The 27,640-nt window shown below is 35.1% G+C and overlaps 2 protein-coding genes across 2 annotated transcripts; both read left to right on the plus strand.

Moving 5' to 3' along the window:
* The first annotated feature begins 1,826 nt into the window (after window positions 1-1,826).
* Window positions 1,827-9,927, plus strand: LOC123533202 (uncharacterized). Its single transcript, XM_053520495.1, has 7 exons — window positions 1,827-2,161; window positions 2,497-2,690; window positions 3,204-3,477; window positions 4,895-5,119; window positions 6,211-6,459; window positions 7,444-7,488; window positions 9,761-9,927. Exons 1-7 carry the CDS (start codon window positions 1,927-1,929, stop codon window positions 9,925-9,927), a joined length of 1,389 nt encoding a protein of 462 aa, XP_053376470.1. The 5' UTR covers window positions 1,827-1,926.
* LOC123535019 (uncharacterized) lies at window positions 6,878-27,591 on the plus strand. Its single transcript, XM_045317531.2, has 14 exons — window positions 6,878-7,488; window positions 11,462-11,674; window positions 13,242-13,320; window positions 13,819-13,994; window positions 15,676-15,840; window positions 16,191-16,304; window positions 17,219-17,335; window positions 18,808-18,990; window positions 19,893-20,062; window positions 21,476-21,579; window positions 22,555-22,688; window positions 23,460-23,609; window positions 24,141-24,257; window positions 26,999-27,591. The coding sequence occupies exons 2-14, from the start codon at window positions 11,536-11,538 to the stop codon at window positions 27,589-27,591; spliced, it is 2,241 nt and encodes a 746-aa protein (XP_045173466.2). The 5' UTR covers window positions 6,878-7,488; window positions 11,462-11,535.
* The last annotated feature ends 49 nt before the right edge of the window (window positions 27,592-27,640 follow it).

The following is a 27,640-nucleotide window of genomic DNA, read 5'->3' on the forward strand; positions in this document are numbered from 1 at the left end:
GGTAACATACAAAGTGTACATATTATTTATTTAATGAAGGTAATATACAAAGTTGAAAAATGAAACGTAAACTTATTTTCAGTATGACCTTTAGTTAACAGCAACACAACAAAACACCTGTTTGAAGATCAAATTTATGCGATTTTCATTGGATTGACGGATATTGTGAATTAAAATCAGGCACCATGTTTACAGAAGACGAATTACATTAAATGTAGATGGATATTTTGATTTTTGTAGTTATACATTGTAAAGATCGATAGTCGATAATCTCTTTTATTATACCTCACATAAATGTCCAATGCAAATTTCCCATTAGTTTGACTTCAGTAATATATCATATTCCCCAATGATTTTATATCACATGCGCAAAATCGTTATTTTCAATTTCTGCACAGGTGATATGATCCAAAATTTTATATCACATGCGCAACAGCGTTATTTTGTTTTTCTGCGCATGTGATATTATTTTTTCATATCACCCGTTGAGAGATTGATACTTTTGCTTTGATTAAAAGAGTGAGTAGACATAATTATCCTATAGGATTAAATTACCCCTTTCTGCTGCTCTTGCATTTGCGAACACGGTCGAATTTTCTTTTTTTATGCTACGTGCAAAATATTTCGAAAACAATTTTTCATCAAATATTGAATCGAAAGTACCATAATAAGTTTGGAAATGAAATAATCTAACTAAGAAAATGAGCTCTCACACTTATATGTTTCGTTTAGAAAAAAAAAGACAGGTATCGCCGTTTTTCGAACGCTACTGATTGACACAATGTTAAAATATTAGAATAAATATAGGGGTCAGCTATAAATGTCTCGATTAAATCTATCAAAAAGGTCTTATTACACGGAAAAATCGCCACAAATTATAAATGCTAACAAGTAAAGACTTTTTAATTCTGTCTTCATTATTTGGTAAGTAATTACTTTTAAATGTTAAAGTAATTACTATGTTGATTTTCCAGTAAATCCTTTGACCCTTATAATCTTTCAGTGTAATAAAATAAATATTGCATTCCTGAGAGGGTGATATGAAAATATGTTCACCCCTCGAAATATGAATATAGACATCGGCTGGCGCCTCGGTCAATATTCATATATCTCGCGGTGAACATTTTTCATATCACCATCTCAGGAATGCAATATTTATATATTATGATTTTCTTATATTCATAGACAGACTTGCAGTACGCTGTCGAGAAAATGCAAATGTAAGAATACAATTTCATTTCTTGCACGGATAATATTATACGGGTACAATCAACATGGGCATATTTAGCAAAATTTGCCAGAATACCACAGTGCCTATAGTTTATATTAATATGAACGCGCAAGAAATACCATTTCATGCTTAAAGATAAAGAAACGTATTCTAAAGAACTATTAAAACAAATCATCCATGCAGAGTAGATATTAGCATAATGCCAAACGTAAAAACATTTTGCAGCATTTTCGTTAGTTTAAGAATTGACATGGACAGGAAAAGGTATTCACTGGCTGCAGGGAAGCCAAGAATGCTGGCAAAATACAATACAGACAGACGAAATCAAGATTTCTTTGTTTTTGTTGGGTTTAGCTTTACAACGGCACATTTATATGTCATATTGCAACCTTCAGGATTTTATTATTGGCGGAAAGTCTATGCAGGCATTATGACATTGCAGGCGGACACATGGTTAGAACCACCGACGTTCCGTGAGCCGGCTGGATGACTTCATTACTTGCCGAACCGATATCGGTGAGGGACAAGAAATTTGAAGTTAGCAGCCATAACCTTTCAGCAAAATAGGCCCTCGAGGAAAAAGCAAGTCCGATTTATATATCAATAATGACGGCAATAATAATAATTATGGTGCTGATTATAAAAACTTTGTAGATTCTATATCGTTGGATTGTGGAAGTAGCACGAGCAAGGAGATGTCTAATGTGCGAAGCATATTTGTCCCGTTAAACAAGAAGCCTCACATATATGAAAACCTATCGACATCGGAGTGTGGCGCACAATGTTTACACAATGAAACAAACTGTATATCCGCATACTATAAAGAAGATGGGTCATGTTTGTTGTATACTAATGACGCAACCCGGAATTATGTAACTGTTGCAGCGGAAAATGACAGAGAACACTTATTTATGGTCACGTGTCTTATAGGTTTGTACCGCATAATTTTTAGTGCAGTAAATAGTAGTAACATTGAATTAAATGACTTTTTCTTTAGTCCTATATAAAATTTCATGCAACCAACGTTCTACTGAAATTTCCCTATCTTAGAATAAATATCTAAAAATAGAATCATCTTACGATATTTTTCCAGCAGTACTAATTCGGAAAAAAAATAGAATAAATACATGTCAAAAGATTGAAAGAGTATGCAATGTCCGAAAAAATATAAGCAACCATCTTTGATTTTATTAAAATTGCGATAATTACATATACTATATGCCGAAAATTTCTACGAAGAGTACATATGTACTTACTTGTTACAGAGAAGGCACCAAATATTAAAGTCGATTCTTACTGGATATCATATAAGGAAACCACTATAACAGAATCCGGAATCTTGACGAACCGGGGATATCCATTGACCTATGCATACAATTCTTTCTTTAGATGGAAGATAGACCTTCCCGAAAAATATGTAATATTACAATTTATGGATATCTCACTAAGGAAGTTCGAGGTATTAAAATTATGATTACTGTTGTAAATTGAATTTTTGACTGAGTTCTGTTAAAACTATTAAATATGATTCACACCTCTTGACATTTCATCATTATGTTTTGCTTTAGTTTGTTGAGTCGAATTATGCTTTTTTCACTATCTTTTATAACATTATCGTTGTTTACCGATGGAAATGTTAGGGTTTAATGTATGGATGAATTTGTTACGACATGGAACATTTGAGAAAATAAATATTGTACAATACTAGTATTATATTCGATTTATTCGTAAAGTTATCAAGATATTAAAAGTAGAAATGGGATTTTATTGACTTTTTGAAATATCTCTTGATAGTTTTACAAGCTCAGAATATCTTAGTTTTATAACAATTTAATTTATCAAAGTAAAATTTTGAAACTTAACAAGCTTGCACATCTTTTGTGACATTCATAATGTTTGTACCATTCAGCTCGCACTGTTTCTTTTCTCCATGGATTTGATAAATCTGTTAAAATACCACTTTTTTACCCAGACTCATCCGGTGTCGTCTTCAAATGTCAACATGTGCGACGATACGATAATTCTCGAAAGTACGGACACCTCTATACGAAATCCATTACAAGATTTCAAAAGAGAAAATACTGCGACACATCACACCATTGATAGTGACTACACAGGCAGGATGCCGGCTTTCTCGATGGGTGGACTTGTCAGCAGAACATCAAATTATGTAACATTCTATTCTTGCTCCGTTGGGAGCATGTTGAACTCTGGAAGAGGATTCAGAGTACATCTTTCAGGCACAGGTCTAAACTTTTAATAATTTTTCAGGATTAATGACCGTACTCTTCAAAATAACTCCAGGGATTGTTGAAAGATTAACGTAGACTCGTCTGGTCTGTTAATACATATTTTTTTAAACATTTGCAAATATATCATCACAAGTTTCAATCGTTTTACTTTCTGCCACTTAAATGAGAATAAGATTATCTTCTTCGTTAACATAGTTTTGCACGCTAGGACGAACACGTTTTTACAATATAGAAAGAACCCAGGAGCCGACGAGTAGGCCCCCAGGTGAACCGTCAGCCTTTATAAAAAAGATATGAAAGATTACCGTCAAGGTTAAATCTTGGAACTTGGAGCTGCCTAAGGCGAAGTCACTGCTGACCGAGTTCTGCTGTAGCATATGTTTTTTTTTAATTTTAAATTTTCAATGTACATGTTTCATTTGGTGTTTTGCCCAAGGAATCAAATGACAACCCAGTCATTTGCGGTCTGTTGACGACATTTCATGTATCTTAAATCCTGTTATTTTTCAAATCAGATGTCCGAATGACGACATTATTTCGATGCACGACATTTTAAAGACTTTGTACACTATGTCGATAACTTTTACAGCACTAATTATGCGTGGCCATGATAGTTTAAACATTAAATCTGTTTCACTTGTCAACGAAAGTTTTATGAAAATTATATCACCTGGTTACACAAAGTTTGCTACTAACAATGTCAGACTAGGCAATAGCACAAATTCTGAAACGGCGCTTTATATAAGAAGGCATACAATTGCAGGCCACAAACGGCTCATAAAAATAATACGTCTATGTATGTTCAAATACGATACATTATTACACCTTTTTCAATGTAATAGTTGTAGACATTATCATTTAGATAATACACGTACACGTTAAGTCATCATTAATTAACTGGATCAAAAGATACCTGAACTTCCACAGAAACAAAGTTAATAAATGAGGAATCATAGACAAAAGTTTTAAAGATAACAAAGATTCTTCATAACAAATCAAAATGTCATGATAAAGCCAAACTTGTTATTCATCCTTGTTGTTTTACCAAGGAATAACAATAAAATATTAACTAGATAATGCAACATTTTTCAAAAAGTGTATAGTGGTACGTAGTCTAATATTTTATATGTGTTATTTTGAATTAAATTACATTTAGATAACATAAACATTTAAGGATTTGGTATAAATAAGCATGTGTCTTTTTAAATTGTTCGCAGTAGTATAAGAATTAAGGTTATTGGGGAGGGGGAGGGGGAGGGGGTCCAGTATCATTCATAAAACTTGCTTTCGGTATATTCTTTTCGCTACATTAGATATTCAACAGACAAGCATGCGGATATTAGCTAGGGAGTACAATTGCATATTTACTTTACAAATTTTGTTGATTTTAGCACATTGTTATCGTTTTCAGAACGACCGTTTTGTCTAGACAACGCCAAAATGTCTGTATGCTTATTCCCGGGAATGGAACTAATGTCACACAAATTCCTGGGACGGTATGATTTGGCAAATGTTCAGCAAGAAACTCATACGTGGCTTATCATTGATGGTAGTTTATATAGCCATGACGTCTTAGCTTTTGATTCACTTCTAATGACGTTGGAGTTCAAGGATTTTGACATTAGTTGTCATTCAGGTAATTTCTTAATGCATAAATTTTATGTCTTAAGCATAGAATTACATTTCACGTATGCATGCGTGTGTCTTGGGCGGTGTCACGCTGTGTGTTTTTCCTACTTGTTGGCATGATTGCCTACGTGCATGCGACCATACTTGCGTATTTCTTTGCCTAATGTATATGCGTGTTTGCGTTGCTGTGGTTTGCGGAGTAGAGAGACGGCGCTGTTGGAACGTGGCTTCCCTGTTGAATATTCATCATTGTTTTTCTTTTCACTTTCTCCAACACCCAAACCCTTTTCATCTCACTCGCTTTTTTATATCTTTCATATAATTGAAATGTACTTGTTGTTTCATTTTTAAAGGTAGCCGTCAGCTCTTTCTTCCGTTACAGTTTCTTTTCTTGCGAGCCTATTTTGCGATGCATGGCTCTATGGCTGGGTTTGGAGTGCTCTGTGCTTCCTTGAAATCTACCCTTACCTTGAACTTTATATAAGTGAAAGCTAATGATTACAAGAGCATTAGCAGAGTGAATTAAGAAAAAGTATGGGTTTGCACGTAATGTGTCATTGAGAATTTCAGGATGTACGTGTGACGAGCAAAATGTTCATGACATTTAAGGAAATAACATTAAGACATTTAAAATCAGTATAAGCGAATGTGCTTAACCAAGAATTTACGAATGTATGCACTTACTATATAGAATGACTTACTAATATGTAATGCTGCTACACTTTGATGCACAACAAGTGTACGTTATACTTTACATAATGCTGTTTATTTTGTAATCATTACAGAAAAAGTAATAAACTGTATGACGAATTTAGTCTGCATAAGTTTGATAATTTAAATTTATTAGGACGCTTGATCATTTTAACATGAAGATTCACTAGTGCGTAACAGCCTTAATATCATCCAGAACTTCTTTCGGTGTTATGTGCATAAATTGTTATAAGTACCCCGTCAATAGTAAGGTCATCGTTTTAAGAAATCAAGACAGGTTCTTAGGTTTATACAATACATATGACGCACAGCTTCCAATGGCAATATCAGTTATGACTAATGGCAAAATGTTTCTACGTCTTAGAACTGTTACTATGTGTATTGTAGAATCAGTTTTAGAAGTTGTCGATGAATTTGGTAACAAACATGTGTACTGTAACAACAACAGACCTTACGGAAAACAGCTTACTTTGAGGGGGTACATCAAAATAACATACACCCCAAACCGACTGCAGTCAGCAGTGGATACATATTTTCCCGAAGGATTTCACTTGAGTTATAGATGCATTCCAATGCACCAGACATTGCCTTACAATCTTTCTATAAACACAGGTAATTTAATATTTTTGTCTAAGTGTACCAAAAAGTTAAATATTTCAATTTCAGAATATGTTAAATAGTGGAAAGAAAATGTGTTCATCTTGAACGAACTCTGACAAACCGTTAACATTTTGCAATAGGTATAACAGTTCAACTGTTTTTAAAAGATATTATTAGATCAGATTTCAAGTCTAAATCGCAGTTGGATTGTTACAAACACACGTAATGCTTAGCAACATATACACTCAGTTCCAAAAGCAGGTGTGCACTTATTTTTCTGTTATTTTTTCTCGGTTATTTTCATGAACTTATAATGTTTGGTACCAAAATTTAAATCAGTTCGTAAACAAATTGGTGTGCATTTTAGATTTTGAGTTATACCTGAGAGTTAGGGTATGAAAAAATGAAACAAAAACGTCGGGGAATTTTTTGAAATATTTAAACTTAAAAAGTGCACACTTTCTTTTGGAACTGAGTATAAAATGAAATAAGTCGAAACGTGAAATAATTGACTTTTATGAAATTAGTCAAAACGTATTATGATTAAAAGGCAATTCTTACTGGAAATATGAAAAATTTCTACAAACATTTATGTGAACGTAAAAATAATATGCTAATGTATATTAATATTTCTACGCATTAGGTTTAAATAGAACATAACACAGTACAACCTCTCCAGAGCGACCCTCTCTAAAGCGAAAACGTCTCTATAACAACATCATCAAACTTTCCTTAAGCTGAAATATACTATCAAATTTACTTCTCCAGAACAACAACCTCTACATAACAGCCAATATTTGTATTCCCCAAAGGGTGTTGCTCTACAGAGATTGCACTGATCATTTATAGCTGAATTATAGTAAAAAAAAAAAAACAACTGGACTGTCCTTGTTACTGTTAATAATATGTTAAAGCGCGTTAAATATAACTATGCCGAAATTGACCAAAACGTGCTTTGATAATTTATGATAAATAAGATAATTATTTTATGATAATTTGAATCTACTTTTATCATTAAAGCAGCAAATTCAGAAAATTTGGATATTGGCGATTCAACTGAACGTGGTAAGTTTAAATAATTATTGATTAACAATGACGTATTTACTAATATCAGTTGTATTTGTGCTTCATAAAATGTTTTATAGTCATGAAGAGGCGCAATGATTAAAAAAGAACTACAAATGACATTTATAATTGTTTTTGATGTGTAGCGGCCATCATGTGCTTGGTAAACAAAGGTATTATTATGTCTAGTCGTTTTGGATCATAGAATATAGTTTTGAAGTTCCGCTTATGCCGTTGCTAAAGGGCGTGAAAGGTGGTCAACATGACTTTACCTCTCCTGAACAGACTCAATTATGCCAAGTCTACTATGTGTATACTGTGCTTCCGCAAAATTTTCTAATTTATACTTTCTTACAACTCGCACATGTATAATAAATAGTTTAATTGGCATACTGAGTATTACCACTGCCAACAAAGTAGACATCGAATAAACTTTTCTGTGCATAAAAACTCGTAGAAAATCGGTAGTCGATAAGAAATAACAAATACCCATCTTTACATTATTAAAATATATTTAAATATTGAAATATCAGTGCTGTTTATATTTTGCAGAACGCAACATACGAAACAAATGTCATACTTCGGTAGCACTTAAGAACCAAGATACTAAGATAATTTAGATACTTTGCGTTTTTTTTAAACGTGGCACAAAATTAAGGTTAGTCTTCACTTCTTCTACAGGATCTTGGAACACTGAATTTTATTCCAGCTTCGCTGCTTTAAGTTGGTTTCAGTCTCCGAAAAAATCTGACAGATAAACAAAGAATGCAAAAGAAAAATGTATTATATTGTTATTCATGCAATATCGATTAAAGTTATTTACCTCGTGAAATCAAGAGAAAAATTAAGACATATGCTTTTATGTTCTTGCTCATAAGACAGTAAATCTTGCCATTTTGTAGCAACTTATCTGTATGATCTAATGTATAATAATAAATATACATAAACATATTTGCAGACACGTTGCAAGAAAGCAATTTCAACTTTTTTATTGTATTTATAAGCTTTTTGTAATGAATGTACGGCGCGGGAATTTTATTTAAACCACACAACATAGTAAATACCAACTGCTTGGGCATTAATAAACAGGGACTGAGAATAAAGATAAATCTGATATGAATTTACTGTCATTCTGAACTAGGGCTTACACATATAACTGTATAACTAATATTTATTACAAAAAGGTCTGAACCTCACTTCGGACTCTTACAGAAAGGACGCGTTCTGCACCTCGCTTCGGACTCTTACAGGAAGGACGCGTTCTGACCTCGCTTCGGACTCTTACAGAAAGGAGGCGTTCTGAACCTCGCTTAGGACTCTTACAGAAAGGAGGCGTTCTGAACCTCGCTTCGGACTCTTACAGAAAGGAGGCGTTCTGAACCTCGCTTCGGACTCTTACAGAAAGGAGGCGTTCTGAACCTCGCTTCGGACTCTTACAGAAAGGAGGCGTTCTGAACCTCGCTTCGGACTCTTACAGAAAGGAAGCGTTCTGAACCTCGCTTCGGACTCTTACAGAAAGGAGGCGTTCTGAACCTCGCTTCGGACTCTTACAGAAAGGAGGCGTTCTGAACCTCGCTTAGGACTCTTACAGAAAGGAGGCGTTCTGAACCTCGCTTCGGACTCTTACAGAAAGGAGCGTTCTGAACCTCGCTTCGGACTCTTACAGAAAGGAGGCGTTCTGAACCTCGCTTCGGACTCTTACAGAAAGGAGGCGTTCTGAACCTCGCTTCGGACTCTTACAGAAAGGAGCGTTCTGAACCTCGCTTCGGACTCTTACAGAAAGGAGGCGTTCTGAACCTCGCTTCGGACTCTTACAGAAAGGAAGCGTTCTGAACCTAGCTTCGGACTCTTACAGAAAGGAGCGTTCTGAACCTCGCTTCGGACTCTTACAGAAAGGAGGCGTTCTGAACCTCGCTTCGGACTCTTACAGAAAGGAGGCGTTCTGAACCTCGCTTCGGACTCTTACAGAAAGGAGGCGTTCTGAACCTCGCTTCGGACTCTTACAGAAAGGAGGCGTTCTGAACCTCGCTTCGGACTCTTACAGAAAGGAGGCGTTCTGAACCTCGCTTCGGACTCTTACAGAAAGGAGGCGTTCTGAACCTCGCTTCGGACTCTTACAGAAAGGAGGCGTTCTGAACCTCGCTTCGGACTCTTACAGAAAGGAGGCGTTCTGAACCTCGCTTCGGACTCTTACAGAAAGGAGGCGTTCTGAACCTCGCTTCGGACTCTTACAGAAAGGAGGCGTTCTGAACCTCGCTTCGGACTCTTACAGAAAGGAGGCGTTCTGAACCTCGCTTCGGACTCTTACAGAAAGGAGGCGTTCTGAACCTCGCTTCGGACTCTTACAGAAAGGAGCGTTCTGAACCTCGCTTCGGACTCTTACAGAAAGGAGGCGTTCTGAACCTCGCTTCGGACTCTTACAGAAAGGAGGCGTTCTGAACCTCGCTTAGGACTCTTACAGAAAGGAAGCGTTCTGAACCTCGCTTCGGACTCTTACAGAAAGGAGGCGTTCTGAACCTCGCTTCGGACTCTTACAGAAAGGAGGCGTTCTGAACCTCGCTTCGGACTCTTACAGAAAGGAGGCGTTCTGAACCTCGCTTAGGACTCTTACAGAAAGGAGGCGTTCTGAACCTCGCTTAGGACTCTTACAGAAAGGAAGCGTTCTGAACCTCGCTTAGGACTCTTACAGAAAGGAGGCGTTCTGAACCTCGCTTAGGACTCTTACAGAAAGGAGGCGTTCTGAACCTCGCTTAGGACTCTTACAGAAAGGACGCGTTCTGAACCTCGCTTCGGACTCTTACAGAAAGGAGGCGTTCTGAACCTCGCTTAGGACTCTTACAGAAAGGAAGCGTTCTGAACCTCGCTTCGGACTCTTACAGAAAGGAGGCGTTCTGAACCTCGCTTAGGACTCTTACAGAAAGGAAGCGTTCTGAACCTCGCTTCGGACTCTTACAGAAAGGAAGCGTTCTGACCTCGCTTAGGACTCTTACAGAAAGGAAGCGTTCTGAACCTCGCTTTGGACTCTTACAGAAAGGACGCGTTCTGAACCTCGCTTAGGACTCTTACAGAAAGGAAGCGTTCTGAACCTCGCTTCGGACTCTTACAGAAAGGAGGCGTTCTGAACCTCGCTTAGGACTCTTACAGAAAGGAAGCGTTCTGAACCTCGCTTCGGACTCTTACAGAAAGGACGCGTTCTGAACCTCGCTTCGGACTCTTACAGAAAGGAAGCGTTCTGAACCTCGCTTCGGACTCTTACAGAAAGGACGCGTTCTGAACCTCGCTTCGGACTCTTACAGAAAGGACGCGTTCTGAACCTCGCTTAGGACTCTTACAGAAAGGAGGCGTTCTGAACCTCGCTTCGGACTCTTACAGAAAGGAGGCGTTCTGAACCTCGCTTCGGACTCTTACAGAAAGGAGGCGTTCTGAACCTCGCTTCGGACTCTTACAGAAAGGAGGCGTTCTGAACCTCGCTTAGGACTCTTACAGAAAGGAAGCGTTCTGAACCTCGCTTCGGACTCTTACAGAAAGGAGGCGTTCTGAACCTCGCTTCGGACTCTTACAGAAAGGAGGCGTTCTGAACCTCGCTTAGGACTCTTACAGAAAGGAAGCGTTCTGAACCTCGCTTCGGACTCTTACAGAAAGGACGCGTTCTGAACCTCGCTTCGGACTCTTACAGAAAGGACGCGTTCTGAACCTCGCTTCGGACTCTTACAGAAAGGACGCGTTCTGAACCTCGCTTTGGACTCTTACAGAAAGGACGCGTTCTGAACCTCGCTTCGGATTCTTACAGAAAGGACGATGAAAAGGAAAATCAGAATGAGACTCCGTTTGATAAAGTTTTTCATTTTCAACACCACTTGCGTTCCTTTAACATCAGCTGAAATTCAACTATGTCATAAACAAATTTAATGGACTCATGTGTCCAAAATGAACTTAAATATTAGCAACACTACACATGTACTATACTTTTCAGTTTGTGTTGATGCGCTACAAAAATGTTACACTATTAAAACAGTTGAGTCATATTCATGGGAGGATGCAGCAATAATGTGTCAAGAGTTGAATGCATCAATGGTGAAAATCAAAACATTCGGAGAAATGTCCTTAATTAGAACCATACTTATACACCACTACAGAAATGAAAATGGATTCTACAGACCCTCTTTAGCTTCAGAGGTTTTTATAGGTGAGAAAATTTCTTTGTACGACCTTCTAATCTTACCTATTGTACACGTAAATATCATATCGTCGCTGTTGCGTGGAAGTCTATCTTATAATTGTTTTGTTGATATTTGTTTATTATATATCATCGTGAAGCTTTCAAATGCTAAATAGCTTCACAAATGTCAACATGTAGATATAACTTGCAACTCCTGTCTGTAATATTTTCCCGTTATAGCTTCATTTTGTTGTGGGCCTACTTTGCAAATGCTTGGCTCTGAGTATGTTTGTGGTATTCTGTGAAATCTACCCTTACCTATTATCTTTTGCAAAGCGATGGGGTGAAGATATCTCAGGGTTGATAAGATTAAATGCATATGTTTAATAATTCTTGAGGGTTGATTGTTCAGTAATGATTGTATCAAATATACAAAATCTATCAACGGTAGGTAATTAATGTTAATCATAAATGACACAGTCTATGTCAAAAATTAGGGTTTCACAGTGTAGCAGAAAGAAATCCCTCATAGAATATTAGGCCCATCGCAAAAACACTAGAGGTCGGTATTACAGATAAATCAGCTGTCGCGGGTGCCCGTCTTCTAGTTTTATTGGCGTTGCTTGTTTACCGTTCTCACAAGTTCACAACAATTGAAGGCTCATGTAAAGTTCTTTCAATGATAAGTTGGAACGGCTATTTGATTTACGAATCAGACTGGACAAACTTTTACAATCCTTATCTTAACATTGAAAGTAATGAATATTTGGGAATTATCATTTTGTATATATGATTAATGTATTTCTATTATCAAAACCTTTATCGCAACTCGTAGCTTGAAGATCATAGTTCAACTTTATAACGTGTCAAATTATGATACCAAGCTATTAGAAAATAGAAATCATTTAAAGCAGCTCAGTGATAATACTTTCCAGAAACCAACTTTAGACCTGGTATTCAATAATCATCTCAAATTTTAAGAATATCGAGCTAGCATTGAGGGTCAAGCAAGCTGGAGAATACAGATTTGAAGTTTAGAAAATTTTCGATGTATTATTGAGGTTCGAACTGCTCAAAGTCATAATTAGGAATATAAAAAATCCCCATAAAATTGCATTTTGAACCAGATCGAATATATCGAAATTCAAGTTTTGAAGAAGCTCAATATATTGCTCAAGGTTTTATAAAATTTTCGATCCTGCTCTATGAACCGAAACTCTTAGTGTTTAAGAATTAGTGTCATTGCCCCTCGCCGCTAAGCATATAGAAACTTCCTTAAGGTGTATTCTTCTGTCATATGAGGAAATCATTCAGCTAGTTCACGGTAGGTTGATGGCTCTTCTCAGGTGCCTGCCCTCCCTTAAATAATGTCCGGACGTGCACGTGGGGTCTTCTTTCATCATCAAAAGCTAGAAAGCCATGGCATATACTTGTGTCGGTTTCAGTTCTATGTAACAAAAATAACACTACCTTAAGAGCAACATAACTTTGCAAATGTCTTAATATATTTCAGTTTCCTATATTTCATCCCTGTTTTTGTTTCAAAATCTTCAAAATTGTATAGATCAACAGTGTTTCATCTGTATATTCAAAGGGCTACGCCGCTATGTAGACTCATCTGGTGTACAACGTGAACATTGGCCAGACGGAACACCTTTGACATTCACGGCTTGGTAAATAGTTCACACTTTTATGACAGTACATAAAAAAGTTCTACGATGAACAATGCCATTACTACTAAAACACAGCAGGGAACCTACAGTCATTTTATATAGATACGGTAAAATTGCCAAACGAAGCTAATAGAAATAATATTAATGGACCAGTGTTAGCTAGATATTGTTGTTATTACTCTATGATACTATACAGAGTTTCTTAATGGTTAGCAGAATAAGAACTATTTTACCTACTGCTAATGTCTTTTACAAGAACGCTTTCTAAGCTGGTTCTATTTAATGTCATATTCTATATCATCAGCAGCAGGCGTCAGTCAAATTCTACTCAAAAATAAGATTAAATGCAAGACCGTCGGAGCTCATACTTATTTATCAACAGGTCAGATGGCGTTTAAGCACCGCAAAAAATATATATCCCTATTTAGTGTATTTGATATTACAATGATGAATAAAGAGCAAATTTGAATATTTATTTTATATTGTCGGACATGACAGGGACGATAATGAACCAGCTGATACACTTTTGAATCAATGCACAAAAATGAGATTTCATACACCAGGCGTTAGCAGTACCTGGAAAACACAGTCTTGCTCACTAAAGGTTCCCTCAGGCATAAAAATGACAGCAATGTGTGAACAAACAATGAGTGGAACAAACTCCATACTGAAAGGTTTGTTATGTATTGATTTATTCATATTTGACATTTTTTGAAACAAGCACAATATTCAATTTAGATGTACATAATGTACATAGTGCCACTAGAGGGTTAAATTTCAATTTATTACAGTAAACCTCACTTATAAGGAACTCGGATATAAGGAACACTCGGTTATAAGGAACAGTTTTCAATTCCCCGATCTAATTCCTTCTTTATTTAATGTAAAAATCCTCGGTTATAGGGAACTCGGTTATAAGGAACACTCGGTTATAAGGAACACTTTTTCCAGGCCCAAAGTACGAAATGCAATGAAAAAACCCTCGGTTATAGCGAACAGACATAAAGAATAAAAATTATTGAAAACCGGAAATAAACATGAGAATCGCTGATGACGTCAGAGCAACGTCAGCTTTCATGCACATGAATAAACACAATTATTTCATTTCTATGATCTTTAGTTTGTTAATTCAAGAATACGATAAAAAGAAAATATATAATATCATTAAATTACCAAATACTAAACGATAGTAGACTATGTTTACTCAAGATTATGTTCGACAGCTACATGTATTGGGTATTTCATGTTAACAATTATAGTGAACGAAAATCCTAAATAAATCTGCTAATTACACGTGATTAACAATGGCAAACAGTCCAGTTTACCAAATTTCCAATTGTAAAATTATAGCAGGTGCTAAAATGGACAATAGCAAAATCATCATAGGTATAATTTACACTTCAATCCGTATGTATGGCGCCGTTGTTTAGTAGTAATACACTGTATGTCATTAATAACCTACCTAATTTTTAATGGGTAGTCTAATTTAACATTTTTGTAATATAAAATTGAACATTTATTTTATATTGGTATTGATGACTATTCAGATAACATGAAGTCAAGCAAGGTAAGGGGAGTAACTGCAACATATCTTATAGTCATCATGTAGCGCTCTCTAAAAAGAAGATAGAAATGACGACAAAAAATAAACATAAATTACGGTCATTCTTACCGACGAACATTTTGGCTTGGTTTAGGTTTAACGCCGCGTTTCAACACTCAGTCATATACATGCAGGCAGTTTACCTTACCATCTCTCCAGGATAGGACCGGTACTAGAAAAGCAACTTCCTCACATAAAGATTCAAGGTCGGCCCGGAGTGTGAACACTTAGCCCTTATGAAACGTCAGTCAAATAGTGTTCGCTATACAAATTGTGTTCGTTATACAAACCTCGGTTACAAGGAACTAGTTCGCTATACGGATATAAGGAACCTCGGTTATAAGGAACAATTTTTAGAGGTCCCTAGCTGTTCCTTATAAGCGAGGTTTACTGTATGTCGTTTGATAAGTGTTCGTCGTCTGTATCGTTGTGTGAAGGTCCCTGGCGGGTTGCCAATTCCACAAGTAAATATAAACATTTTAATGAAGTTTAACAGACTGTTGTTAACTATCACTTTAATAACTGGACCAGGTAACGTTAAGAGAAAACTTGACCAAATGTTTATAACTAAAGCTTGTTAATACATGTACACGTAAGGTAAAATTGACATAAGTAACTAACTTATATTTCTTCCTGTAAGGATAGAATAAAAGAATCCCCTCGCCATTTTGTAGTACGAATATGGACGAGATTGTACTGTCAATTAGCAAAATTATTTTGATGTCCAAATTCTACATATTATATGAATTCAGAGCTTTTCCTAGACACTAAAGATATAAGTGATATTTTCGTCGGACGTAGAGATGCGGCAACTATGTTTAAATGTTCGAGCGGAGAATTGACATCAGCTTATGCAAAATGTAATGGCATTTCGGAATGCTTCGATTCGTCTGATGAAATCAGTTGTAACAGACCAGGTACCGTTCATACGTTCATACTTATTTACATAGACTCTAAGATATTGAGAAACATATAATGAAACGATTATGGTTCATCTTATCATAAATATAAATTACTATTGTTAAAAGTATCATATTGACGACAATGTTGAATGCATTTCAATTTATGAAGGGTATATTGTGTAGAAATGAACCCAGAATCCGCTTCAAAACTTTAAAAAATGCAAATAATAAATTTACTCAATCTGTAAGTGATACTAACGTTGTATATAAGAGTCGTCCATTTACGGCAAAGAGATAGTGGCGTTTGGAAAAACTGCAACTCGGCTATGCTTCATGTTTGTGACAATAACTTTTATTTTCTACAGATGATGGATCTTGCTTAGAAGAGGAATTCACATGTCCAGACGGCCGTTGTATTCATGTTAGTAAAGTTTGTGACTTTGTTGAAGACTGTGTGGAAGCTGCAGACGAAATTTGCGGTAATGAAACAAATTTAAGACGTACTTTTATTTGGTTTGGTTTTGCTTCGCCAAAGGCTGCTTATTACGAATGCCATTGTCGATATCGAACTTGTAAAAGTGCTAATACAGAATTATTCAATATCAGTACTCCATTATTTTGATAATCATGCAGTCATTTTTGTTTTATGGGTACAGTGATAGAGCTTAGAAGACGTGTTTAAAGCGATATAATATTATATATGTCTGTCTAAAAAGTAACAACAAAAGGCTTTATCTAACCATTTTTCGCATAAAAATTATGAGACAAATTGCAATGTAGATAAATTTTGAGACGGACTTGCATCCTTTTAAAGACGTATCTATGTTACAAAGAAGGAAAATTTGAACTAGCGGAGAGAATTTTCTTTAACTTTGCATGATCATAGAGCATCGTATTAGAAACAAATTTATGAAAACGAATTGGGGGTCTCCGTTTTGAGTTATCTGCCCCTGAATGCGAGTTTTTTTGCTCTTTTAGGTCATTTTCAAGGGCAGATAACTCAAGGTAATGGTTAGTTACACTGTTTTTTGATTTCCAATTAGTGTCTGTTACTTTATTTCCTTCAACTTTACACTGATGTCCTTTCCCCAAAATGTCCTAAACCAATCGACCACTGATGCTTTTTTCTCCTAAACTAGTCTACCACTGATGCTCTTTCCCACAAATATTGCGACCATGCCCTTTCCCCAAAAACGACCTAAACCGCTCGAATTTGTGATGCGATTCCCCCCCCCCCCCCCCAAAATGCCTTGCTGTGTTTAAGACTTAAGTTTGAACACGCAATAAATATGAGGAACGTCTTTGTAGAAATATATATACAGTAACTATAACTTCCGGGTGATTTTCAGCCATTTACAATTGTAATGATCCACTCATATCGTTTGTTTTTCAGTATTTCCGAGTTGTACAGATGATCAATATAAATGTGCTAGTGGACAGTGTATCCGCAAAGATGAACGTTGTGATTCAGTCAAAAACTGTCTTGATGCAAGCGATGAAACAAGTTGTGGTAACTATTCTGTGTTCGATTTTATTAAATATATTTAATCTAAATGAAAATGTGTCGACAGAAAACTCATCGGGACAAAACTGCAAATCGCTGTAAATTTGTTTCTTATAAACGAGGTTCGTTGTCTACGTTTATCGAAAAGTTACGGACGTTATTAACAATCTGTAACTTGTAATTTTACGTTTTTAGTAAAGTTTAGTTTGTTTTGGTCATTATTACATTGAACACTTTATATGTGTAAAATATAATAATGGTTTTATCTTGAAACAAATCCTAAAGTAATTTCCTCTTTTGATAAAAGATAATAGGTAAGGGTATATTTCTCGAAAGCACAGAGCACCAAAACACAGCCTCAGAGCCATGCATTTGCAAAGTAGGCCCACAACAAAAAGAAAAAAGAAACTGTAATGGAAAAATATTACAGACGGGTTGCTTCAAACATCTAACAAGTACATATTAATTTATGTCAAATACAGATAGAGGGAGAGGAAGTGGTAAAATGGTGGGGGTTGGGGGATTTGTAGGGGAAAGAAGAACAAGGATGAATATACAAAGGGAATGCTATGTTCCTTAATAACAGTCACACTACAACGTAAGCCACAAAAGCGCAGACACTCATGCACCATATAAGCAGGAAAAAAACAAGTGTGTACCGCCCTAGGACTCCGGCAGCCAGAATAAAGGGGAGTCACAAAAAATAACTCAAAGTAAAGGGAGAGGGGATGCAAAAAATAGCGCTGCAGAAATAGGTGCATTTGTGCAAATTACGGTCAAAATTCAAATGTTTTCAAATTTCATGATTATTTTGCACTGAAAACACCCTTTCATAACATATACAACCGATTTAAGACTATTAAGACTAATTGTGATGTGTTCCTAGAAAAGTCTTACTTCAACTCTTATAGGTTGAAGGTTAGTAATTAAAATCCTTCTTTGTTTCATATAAAAACGACTTTAGGTCGTCTTTCCGTATCCTTATAGAACGTCACTTTTTCCTACACCTATTTTTCATGAAAGTTCTATTATAAATTAACGCAAAAATGAAAAGAAAATAGGGGGTGAATAGTTCCTAGTGAAATGCCAGTCAGTTGTGATCTGCCTACCCAAAAAATGGCGCATATTTGCTCTTGTCCGCACAAAAAAACACCTACTTCCGGTTTCGATCTGCAAAACTTGCCGCGTGGGCCGGGTGTATAAACATGAAAACCATCTCATTTCATGACGAATGTATTCTAGCAGTAAAAAATGTGACTAAAGCACTCGTTCTACACGAATTTGCGCAAAAAATGGGAAAATTAGGATCTATATATTATGGACTTCTTTCGACTACACCATGGAAGCACATTTTCGACCGAATCACTGACCTTATTCCTTTAGACAATGGGATTTCCATTCTGAAATATAACTTATCCAAAAGTTGTCTGTATTAATTTTCCCGATTACCTTAATCTGAATCGTATTAACTATTTTAGATGTGTGTGATATAAGTAAAGCTTTCCAGTGTGGTGATAGATCGTGTATTTCTGTGCGTCTCGTATGCGACATGCATAGTGATTGCCCGGATGGTTCTGATGAGATGTCATGTGACCGGGAGTATAAAACCTGCGAAGATATATGGCGAAGCGGAATAACAAATAGCGGTTATTTCCATATAGGTATTTGATATCATAATCATATATAGCTGCTACGCTGTCCAATCATGATTGACTTTGATGTCTGTTCACTAAAGGGGTCATAATGACTCTGACTATATTCAGGCTACCACATGAAAATATACTAATGTCTTGTTATTTGCTATTTTTTAAGTGTTATCTCATTTCGTTTGCAAAACAGTAGAAAGAATGATCGGGTCCATTTTTATTGCCTTCTTTTATAGATCGGACATTATAAATTAATGTAACATTGTAATGGGTTTCTAATTATGTTCTTATGGCTATTTGCGATTTGGACAACTACGTTATCATTTTATGATATAAAATTAAAACATTTAGATCAAAAATACATAAATGTATTATTATGAAACTTAAAACGCTGCTATCGAAATCAGGAGGTTCTTTTTTCATATGACAAATGAAGCATTTTTAATCCTAAAGTGTATATACACATATATAAACATCTTATACTTTTCGATAATGTCTAACACCTTCCTCGATATTTATTTTGGCAATAACTTTAATATTATACTGAGTACTTTTCTTTGAATTTCTCAAGCGTTTAGCATATATTTGTTGCTAGCGGCATATCAAAATGTCAACAAAATTAAGAAATACGATAGTATCATTTTATTCATTAATCAACCGCTACCCATTTATGTAAGGTCACAAACATGAACATGAATATTTTCTAATTTTCAACACCAGCAAATATTTTTAACAGGATACAAATGTAGATTTTAATTATGCACTTTTATTTGGTCAAAAACACTTAATTAAAATTTGACTCTATGTGACGTTTCTTGAAACTTTCATATTGATATCTGCATGATAAATATACACTAGGTTATCAAAGTGTCCGTGCCGATGATAAATAAAATGAAATGTTTTCGTTGTTTTGTCAGGGCAGTCATATTATATCTATTGCGATTTTGATGGTTTTGGAAAAGATGGAGGGTGGATGAAAATGCAATATCTTAATACCGATTGGAAACAGCTGGCTGCTAATAGATTTCGTATCGAAACAGCGGGTATAAGTAACGCATTACACAGAGGATACAGATGTAATCAAAAGGTAGCAAGTCCAATGAAATGAAATCATAGACACTTTTAATTGTGGTCAGGACATTCTTCCCCATCCTCCCCCGCCAACTGTAAGCCAGTGTTTTTTTCTATTATTATAACATGTACTGAGCGTAGTTGTCGATCATAAAGCAGGTATTGTTATATGATTTTCAGCGTGTTTTAAATATGCACATTTTTACCATTAAATTTATAGTAAAAAACGTGCATATTTAAAATACGCTGCAAATTTTCTTTGCATCTGTGAAACTTACATTGTGAACACTTGCTGGTACAACCACTTTTTACCGTGCGTGTCATAAACCGGGTACCAAAATAAATATTCATACGACTACATAAAACAGGAATCATTTCGCAGGGAAGTGTTCCATACATTCAAGTAAATTGATCGATTTATAAAAGTTATTAACTTTTCGTTGGAACCGGAATGACAGTTGTCAGGTATGGTGTCATTTAACAAAGTGGTTACATAATCATCGGTCCTGTGTAGGTGCTAACTCAAAAGCTTCCTTATGTCAATTTAACAGATGCCTATCTTTAATTTGAAAGAGATGGTGGTAAAAAGCGCATTTTAAAAACATGACGAAATTGTGAAACCCGTTTTATGATCGTCATACGCCCGGATCGTGTTGTATTGGCTAACAGTTGGCGGGGCGGACGAGGATGGCTGGGGTTGCCCTCATTCCTAGTGTCTGTGAATCAGGTGAAAAATGAAGATAAAAATATAGCAAATACAATAGAATTTCACACGAACACTTTACACCCTAGAGTAAAAATAAAGACGTAACGAGAGGAAAAGGATTCAAAGCAGTAAGTAAGGTGATAAAATACGGAAAGTAGGTTACAGGAATTAGAATGACTAAAATGACATAAAGTAGTTCATTCATACAGAATCAAGGATGAAAATATTACTACGCCCGAGTGAATTATTCCAGGCACAGTATAATCGACAATAAATATAAATGATTGAGCATTGTTATAAAAGTAATAATAATAATACAACGGGTGTAAAAGGGTGTATTTTCTTTATTATAAGACGCGCAGAATGATTTAGCAGGTCTACGCACACTTAACTAATTATGCTTTATTCTTTATAAATAAGTCAAGTCAAAAGCAAAAATATTTATTGGCGTAAACATAATACATGTTTTTCGCTAAAAGCTATCCTTTGGCGGGTTAATTGAATAGCATGACAAATTATAACAAGCGTGGCAATATTAGCGATAGCATGAAAATAAGAAAGATACAAATGTATGTACCAAATTAAGTCATATTAACTTAAATTCATTAAAATTAATACACAATGCATTATATACCGTTACTACATCGAACAGAATAATAACTGTACAGTATATATCTATTAGGAAAAATGTTCATTTAACTTGTGTTCATTCTTTGTTTCCAGTTTTCCAGTTTGCCTCATAGGGAAAGACTGAAAGTCATGGAATTAGACAATAAAAATTTCACGTTTATAGAAAAGGAATATGAAATGTATGATTCATATGAAGGGTATGTTCTTTCGATAACATTTATCCAGAACTCTAAAACTAGAATTATTAATCTTTTTAGTCACCTACTTTGTACTTTTGTCAAATTTTACAAAATTCATATCAGCCAATACCATGTTTTCAAAACGCTGTTAATATTGAAATGTCATTTTGTTTTAATTGAGATGATATGTTTGTAAAGAGTTAAGATTATTGTCCTGATGAAGGTACCAGTTGCGAAATATTAGTTATCCGATTTTACTTTAACTTCTTTATTTTCCTACCATTTGACATGTTAGGTGTTTAGGTGGCCTTGTGAAAAAGTCAGATATCAAATCAAATACAACATGCTACGGATATCAAGAAACAGTTCAGTAACTTTACAGGTTCCTTTACCATAACAACAATTATTACATGCATATTTATACATGGTTTGAAAACAGGATATTGCATCTGGCACCATGTCCTAAATACATAAGTTTGAAATTTGATATTTATATCTAACGATGTGTTATTTTATTGATAAATACATTATTTTAAAATACTTCTTCACTTGACTTGATTATATTATCATATCCTGTAAAATTCCTTAATTGCGAGTAATTTCCCAAAATTACTTAAAGATTTGAAAACTGGTTATTCAATGATATTTTCCAGAGCCTACTTTTATAAAAAGATATTTGGTATAAATTATTGACATTTTGTATGCTTTAAATGACATCATCAGCATTATAATGTATTCAGTCTTGTGCGTTATTCGAGAAGAATTGAAATTAATCATCGGCATGTGTCTTTTCCAGAGGATAAAACAAAGGGGAAATAGCCTTTAAATCTGCAAAAGTTTTTTGATGTAATGTCTAAATGTTGTTAAATGTAAATGCTGATTCTATATCGGTAGTTTTGAAAATAGATATCAAATGGTAAAGCTGAAAATATATCCATTTGTTACATAAAAAGTATCGTCTTATCATATTTATTTTCTAATTTTACTTTGCAGAAACGATGAACCAACGTTTTCGGTACGAAAAAATATCTACAATAACATGTTTTCTTCTTTTCTACTGGAAATGTCGGAAGATTTCGATACTTCTGAAGACAGAATGAAACTTGGAATAGTCGAGTGCCACAAATGTAAGGAGACATGCCAGCTGAATTGCAAATTTATTGGTTTAAACCGATAGTTTTAATATTTGATATGACCTAAGGAACCAAGGTCATTATATACGGATATGCTGTAATCCAATTATATGGCTTTGTCGCACGAAAAAAAGCAATGTATGTCCAATTTATGATTCTGCCACAAGAATGTTGGATATTGGTAACTTGTCAAGCCTAGGTTTATGCATGTTTTTAAGTTACCGTTATACGTTATATTTTCGCTAAACCGTGTAAAATGCATCATGAAGTTTGTCTGTACTTGCATGTTCTACTGAATTAATTTTATGAAAAACAAGAGCGCACATGGTAAAATTGCAAACGACAATACCCACATCCTACAGTTAGTTGACGGAAATATGGAGAATATTTAGGAGAGTGCTGGACAGAAAATCTGTTTATGGGTGATGTCCACTGTTTAGGAATGTAAAATGAAATTTTAGCACTGTAAGCCACAAAATACATTTACTATACACATGAAGAATGAAATTATAAAAAAACCTTCACAATGATGTTGTAAGTTTGTAACAGAAATGCTGATGATATACATGTACATGTACAATATGTATATACCTTGTTTCAGTTTTGCTTTCAATTGTATATTTGTCTCTTGTGTCTTTATTGGGTAACCATTTACAATGATTTAGCTTACAGTCAGTGTTCCGGTGAACATTTATAAATATATATCTATATTTTCTTCGGTCCAGTGGTACGCAAATATTCATACCATCTTATTTATTTCTTAAGATATCTCAAAGCAAGATGTATTAAGACAACCAACAATATTTTGTCGACATGGAGTTAAGTCTGTCAACCGGTCGCAACAGTGTTTGTACCATAAAGATAAAAATGACGTCATAGACGGTTGTCGGTCTCTTTCTCATCTTCAGAACTGCGGTATGTTGTCTACAAAATTTGCTTTAGCAATGCATTCTTTCATCTTTCAAAGATTTTTGTAAATACCTTTGTTCAAATTATTTCAATTCAATCCGAGTTTTCTTTTGGTTACTATTAATTAATTAAGTATCCAATACTTTATAATTATATATATATATTAAGTTTATTTTGAAAATATTTAGTTGTTTTCGGCTTTTTCGATTAGTCCGTGTTACCCTCTGTTAGCACTTAATTGTTGTTCTTGTGAGTCATTTTAGATTATTTACTGAATAAAATCTGTGAAAAGATCCTTTGAAAGCATAGTGCGCAACCAATCTAATGGACTAGTGTACTTCATTTATGTGTATTCTACAACTTAAATGATCATATTAAGCTTAAGTTATCAAATACGAGAAATATACTTAATCAACATGCTACATAGCAGATCGTGTTATGTAGACAGTCTTGTAATTTTTAATAATGTCTTAATAATGTTTCTGTACTTAAAATAGCTTGGTTTATTTGTTTAAATATTTTAAAATTACCTTGCAGAAAATTTTTCATGTCCAGAAGACTACGCCAAATGTCCTGGTAGCTTCTGCATACCATTGATGTATGTGTGTAACGGTAGAATAGACTGTCCTGATGGATATGATGAAAAAGTTTGTGGTTGGTAGAATCATAATATGATATAATTATTGTCAATTTTTACCACTTATCTAGAATCACTATTAAAATATATAACCTTACCAAGAAGATTAATTACTTGTTAATAAACATCGATTTATTCACTCTTTATATCATTATATTCCTTTCATCTTTACGTTTCGTTTTCTAAAAATGCTGATCTCCAGTACAATAACTAATTCTCACTGAGAAGTGAGAAAATTTCAAATATTTTCACGATCGCGTAGCGCGAGTGAATATGTAAACATTTTCTCACTTCGAGGTGAGATATATTCTATATTCACTCAAAACAAACAAATTTTCTTTTTATTATATGCTCAATTACGTTTAGATGTGCATTTTGCAACAATTTTTAATCTCACCACGGGAAACAGACGCGCGTAAACAGACATGACGTCAGACGTGTTGTGACGTTAGAAAGACGCACACAACATTTAGTTCCATCTTATCTTATTTTTTGCTGCATAACGTTATTGAAATTCTCATTAAGTAAAATTATTTGAATCGAAAAATACCCTATAAAGAACAAAGTGCGACTACAATTTTCATCCTGTTTTAAGCAAATAATTTAAAATTCATACACAATTGTGTGAAAGCGGCGGAGCTATATCTCTCACAGTGTGAAAATATAGATTTCATATTTTCACGGTGTGAGTGATGATATAACAAATATTTAACTGAATACAGTATTTCATTAGATAGCATAAAATAAATGCAGATTCTTGAAAGCATAGAGCGCAGCCTGGCAAAATAATAATCAAACTCGATTTGAGTCTGTCGGCGAGAGACCGCCTCGGTAGCCTAGTGGTAGAGCGTCCGCTTCGAGTGCGGGAGGTCGTGGGTTCGATCCCCGGCCGCGTCATACCAAAGACGTAAACAAGAGCTGTCTTATGACAGCGCGCTCGACTATTCGAAGAATTGATTGAAGAATGGTGTCAAAATATTTCCACGGATATTCAGACAAAAGAAATAAATAGATTAGACAAACAATGTTCCTGTATTACTTTGATTTCGATAAGTCTTGCACTAAATGGCAATATATGAGCCAATTTCAAAGTCCAAAAAGGGCCATAATTCAGTCAAAATAGTTATGTACTCTTGCCTACAGATGGAAATCATAATGATAAACAAGTGTTCAAAGTTTAAAAGCCATATGTCAAATAGTTTTGACAAAACATGGACTTGTATGGAAACAAAACCAATTTCAAAGTCCAAAATGGGCCATAATTCAGCCAAAATAGATGACAGAGTTATGTTCTCTTTCCTACAGATAGAGACTATTATACTAAACAAGTGATAAAAGTTTCAAAGCCATATGTCAAACACTTTACAAAAAATATGAACTGGTACGAAAAACTTAACCAAGATTTCTAAGTCAAAAAGGGCCATAATTCAGCCAAAATCCTTGATGGAGTTATGTACTCTTGCCTATAACTGGACATGGTGATGGTAACCAAGTGTTGAAAGTTTCAAAGCTTTATCTCAAAAGACTTTGTCAAAATATGAACTGGTACGAAAAACTTAACCATGATTTCTAAGTCAAAAGGGGCCATAATTCAGTCAAAATCCTTGATGGAGTTATGTGCTCTTGCCTATAACTGGACATGGTGATGGTAAACAAGTGTTGAAAGTTTCAAAGCTTTATCTCAAAAGACTTTGTCAAGATGTGGACTGGTACGAAATATTAACCCAGATTTCTAAGTCAAAAAGGGCCATAATTCAGCCAAAATCCTTGATGGAGTTATGTGCTCTTGCCTATAACTGGACATGGTGATGGTAACCAAGTGTTGAAAGTTTCAAAGCTTTATCTCAAAAGACTTTGTCAAAATATGAACTGGTACGAAAAACTTAACCATGATTTCTAAGTCAAAAGGGGCCATAATTCAGCCAAAATCCTTGATGGAGTTATGTGCTCTTGCCTATAACTGGCCATGATGATGGTAAACAAGTGTTGAAAGTTTCAAAGCTTTATCTCAAAAGACTTTGTCAAAATGTGGACTGGTACGAAAAACTTAACCCAAGATGTGACGCCGACGCCGACGCCGACGCCGACACCGACGCCGACGCCGACGCCATGGTGAGTAGGATAGCTCTACTTATTCTTCGAATAGTCGAGCTAAAAATGGTACTAGCAGCTTCTTCGCTTGGCGCATAGCATTAAGGGGATAGTGCTAGGACTGGTCAGCCCGGTGTCAGTATAATGTGACTGGGTGGGGTATCATGCCACGTGTCTACGGCGTGATATTCCAGTGAGGCAGTACTATAAAGTTGGGCATTGTGCTCACTGCTACAAGTAGACAACGTCGTTTATTTGACTGAAAAATTGTTGAAAAAGACGTTAAACCCGAACACACACACACTGTCGGCGAGAGGTTATAAAATCTGCACATTCCTAAAGTATATTAGTAGATTTTGGAAGCATAAAGGGCAGTCAGGCAAAATGATATCAGACTCTGTTTGATTCTGTCCACAAGAGTTAATGAAATCTTCATCAAACCCCCCTCATGCTCTGTAGAACTGGTTAATCGGAATTCCACTACCCGAAGGGATAAAACATTAATACAATGAATCAAAATTCAACATTCGTTTGTCTTCAAGACAAGATTTACATTTTATAAATGCTTATTTAAAATTTTATCCAGACAGCAACATCATACAAAACAGTTCAATGCTTTATTTGTATGTCATTTAGTATAAAATTTATTGGATTTCCCTTTTTTCAGCCTGCAAAAACGAGCAAAGAAAAATTATTATAATGACACCGGAATCAAATGACGGTACGAGATTTCTAGAGATAGCGGCTAGACTTGGAGGACTAATGTTTACAGAAAAAAGTGAAGTGAATGTTGTAAAATATAAACCAATCGGAACGAACTTCCCAGCAAACGAAAATAGTTCTTTCATAACCCTTCGTATTTCGGATATATTGTCAAATAGTGAGCATTACAGAAAACCATTCAAAAGTAAAGACCTAACTGAACAAGATATTAAATATTTCTTAGACAACTTTTATGGAGACGTAAATGAACATGTTACTTTCGGAATTATATTGTTAACCAATGAAAATACACAGTCCAGTTCAGAAAGTGTTATATTTTCGCAGATTGATCAAATGGAAAAAGGCTCTTTAACAGCAATTTTCAAATACCGTGTAGTTATTAATAGGAATGCAAAAACTGAAACTTCCTATATTAACAAAGGCAGTTTTAAAGAAATAAATGTGAGAAATGCTGATATTCTTGGAACAATTGGAACTCAACTTTTTCCGGAGTTATGTAACGGTAAGATATTTGCAACTTTTCCCGGAGTTATGTAACGGTAAGATATTTGCAACTTTTTCCGGAGTTATGTAACGGTAAGATATT

This window comes from Mercenaria mercenaria, chromosome 12 (assembly GCF_021730395.1).
Source record: "Mercenaria mercenaria strain notata chromosome 12, MADL_Memer_1, whole genome shotgun sequence".
NCBI classification, from domain to species: domain Eukaryota; kingdom Metazoa; phylum Mollusca; class Bivalvia; order Venerida; family Veneridae; genus Mercenaria; species Mercenaria mercenaria.

Excerpts from the sequence above, each read along its gene's own strand:
- LOC123535019 (XM_045317531.2), top strand. The coding sequence starts at position 11,536 with ATGTGTCAAGAGTTGAATGCATCAATGGTGAAAATCAAAACATTCGGA. Across the intron at positions 17,336-18,807 it reads AAGCGATGAAACAAGTTGTG|ATGTGTGTGATATAAGTAAA; the intron begins GTAACTATTCTG and ends TAACTATTTTAG. Across the intron at positions 20,063-21,475 it reads GATACAGATGTAATCAAAAG|TTTTCCAGTTTGCCTCATAG; the intron begins GTAGCAAGTCCA and ends CTTTGTTTCCAG.
- LOC123533202 (XM_053520495.1), top strand. The coding sequence starts at position 1,927 with ATGTCTAATGTGCGAAGCATATTTGTCCCGTTAAACAAGAAGCCTCAC. Across the intron at positions 3,478-4,894 it reads AGTACATCTTTCAGGCACAG|AACGACCGTTTTGTCTAGAC; the intron begins GTCTAAACTTTT and ends TATCGTTTTCAG. Across the intron at positions 5,120-6,210 it reads TGACATTAGTTGTCATTCAG|AATCAGTTTTAGAAGTTGTC; the intron begins GTAATTTCTTAA and ends TGTGTATTGTAG.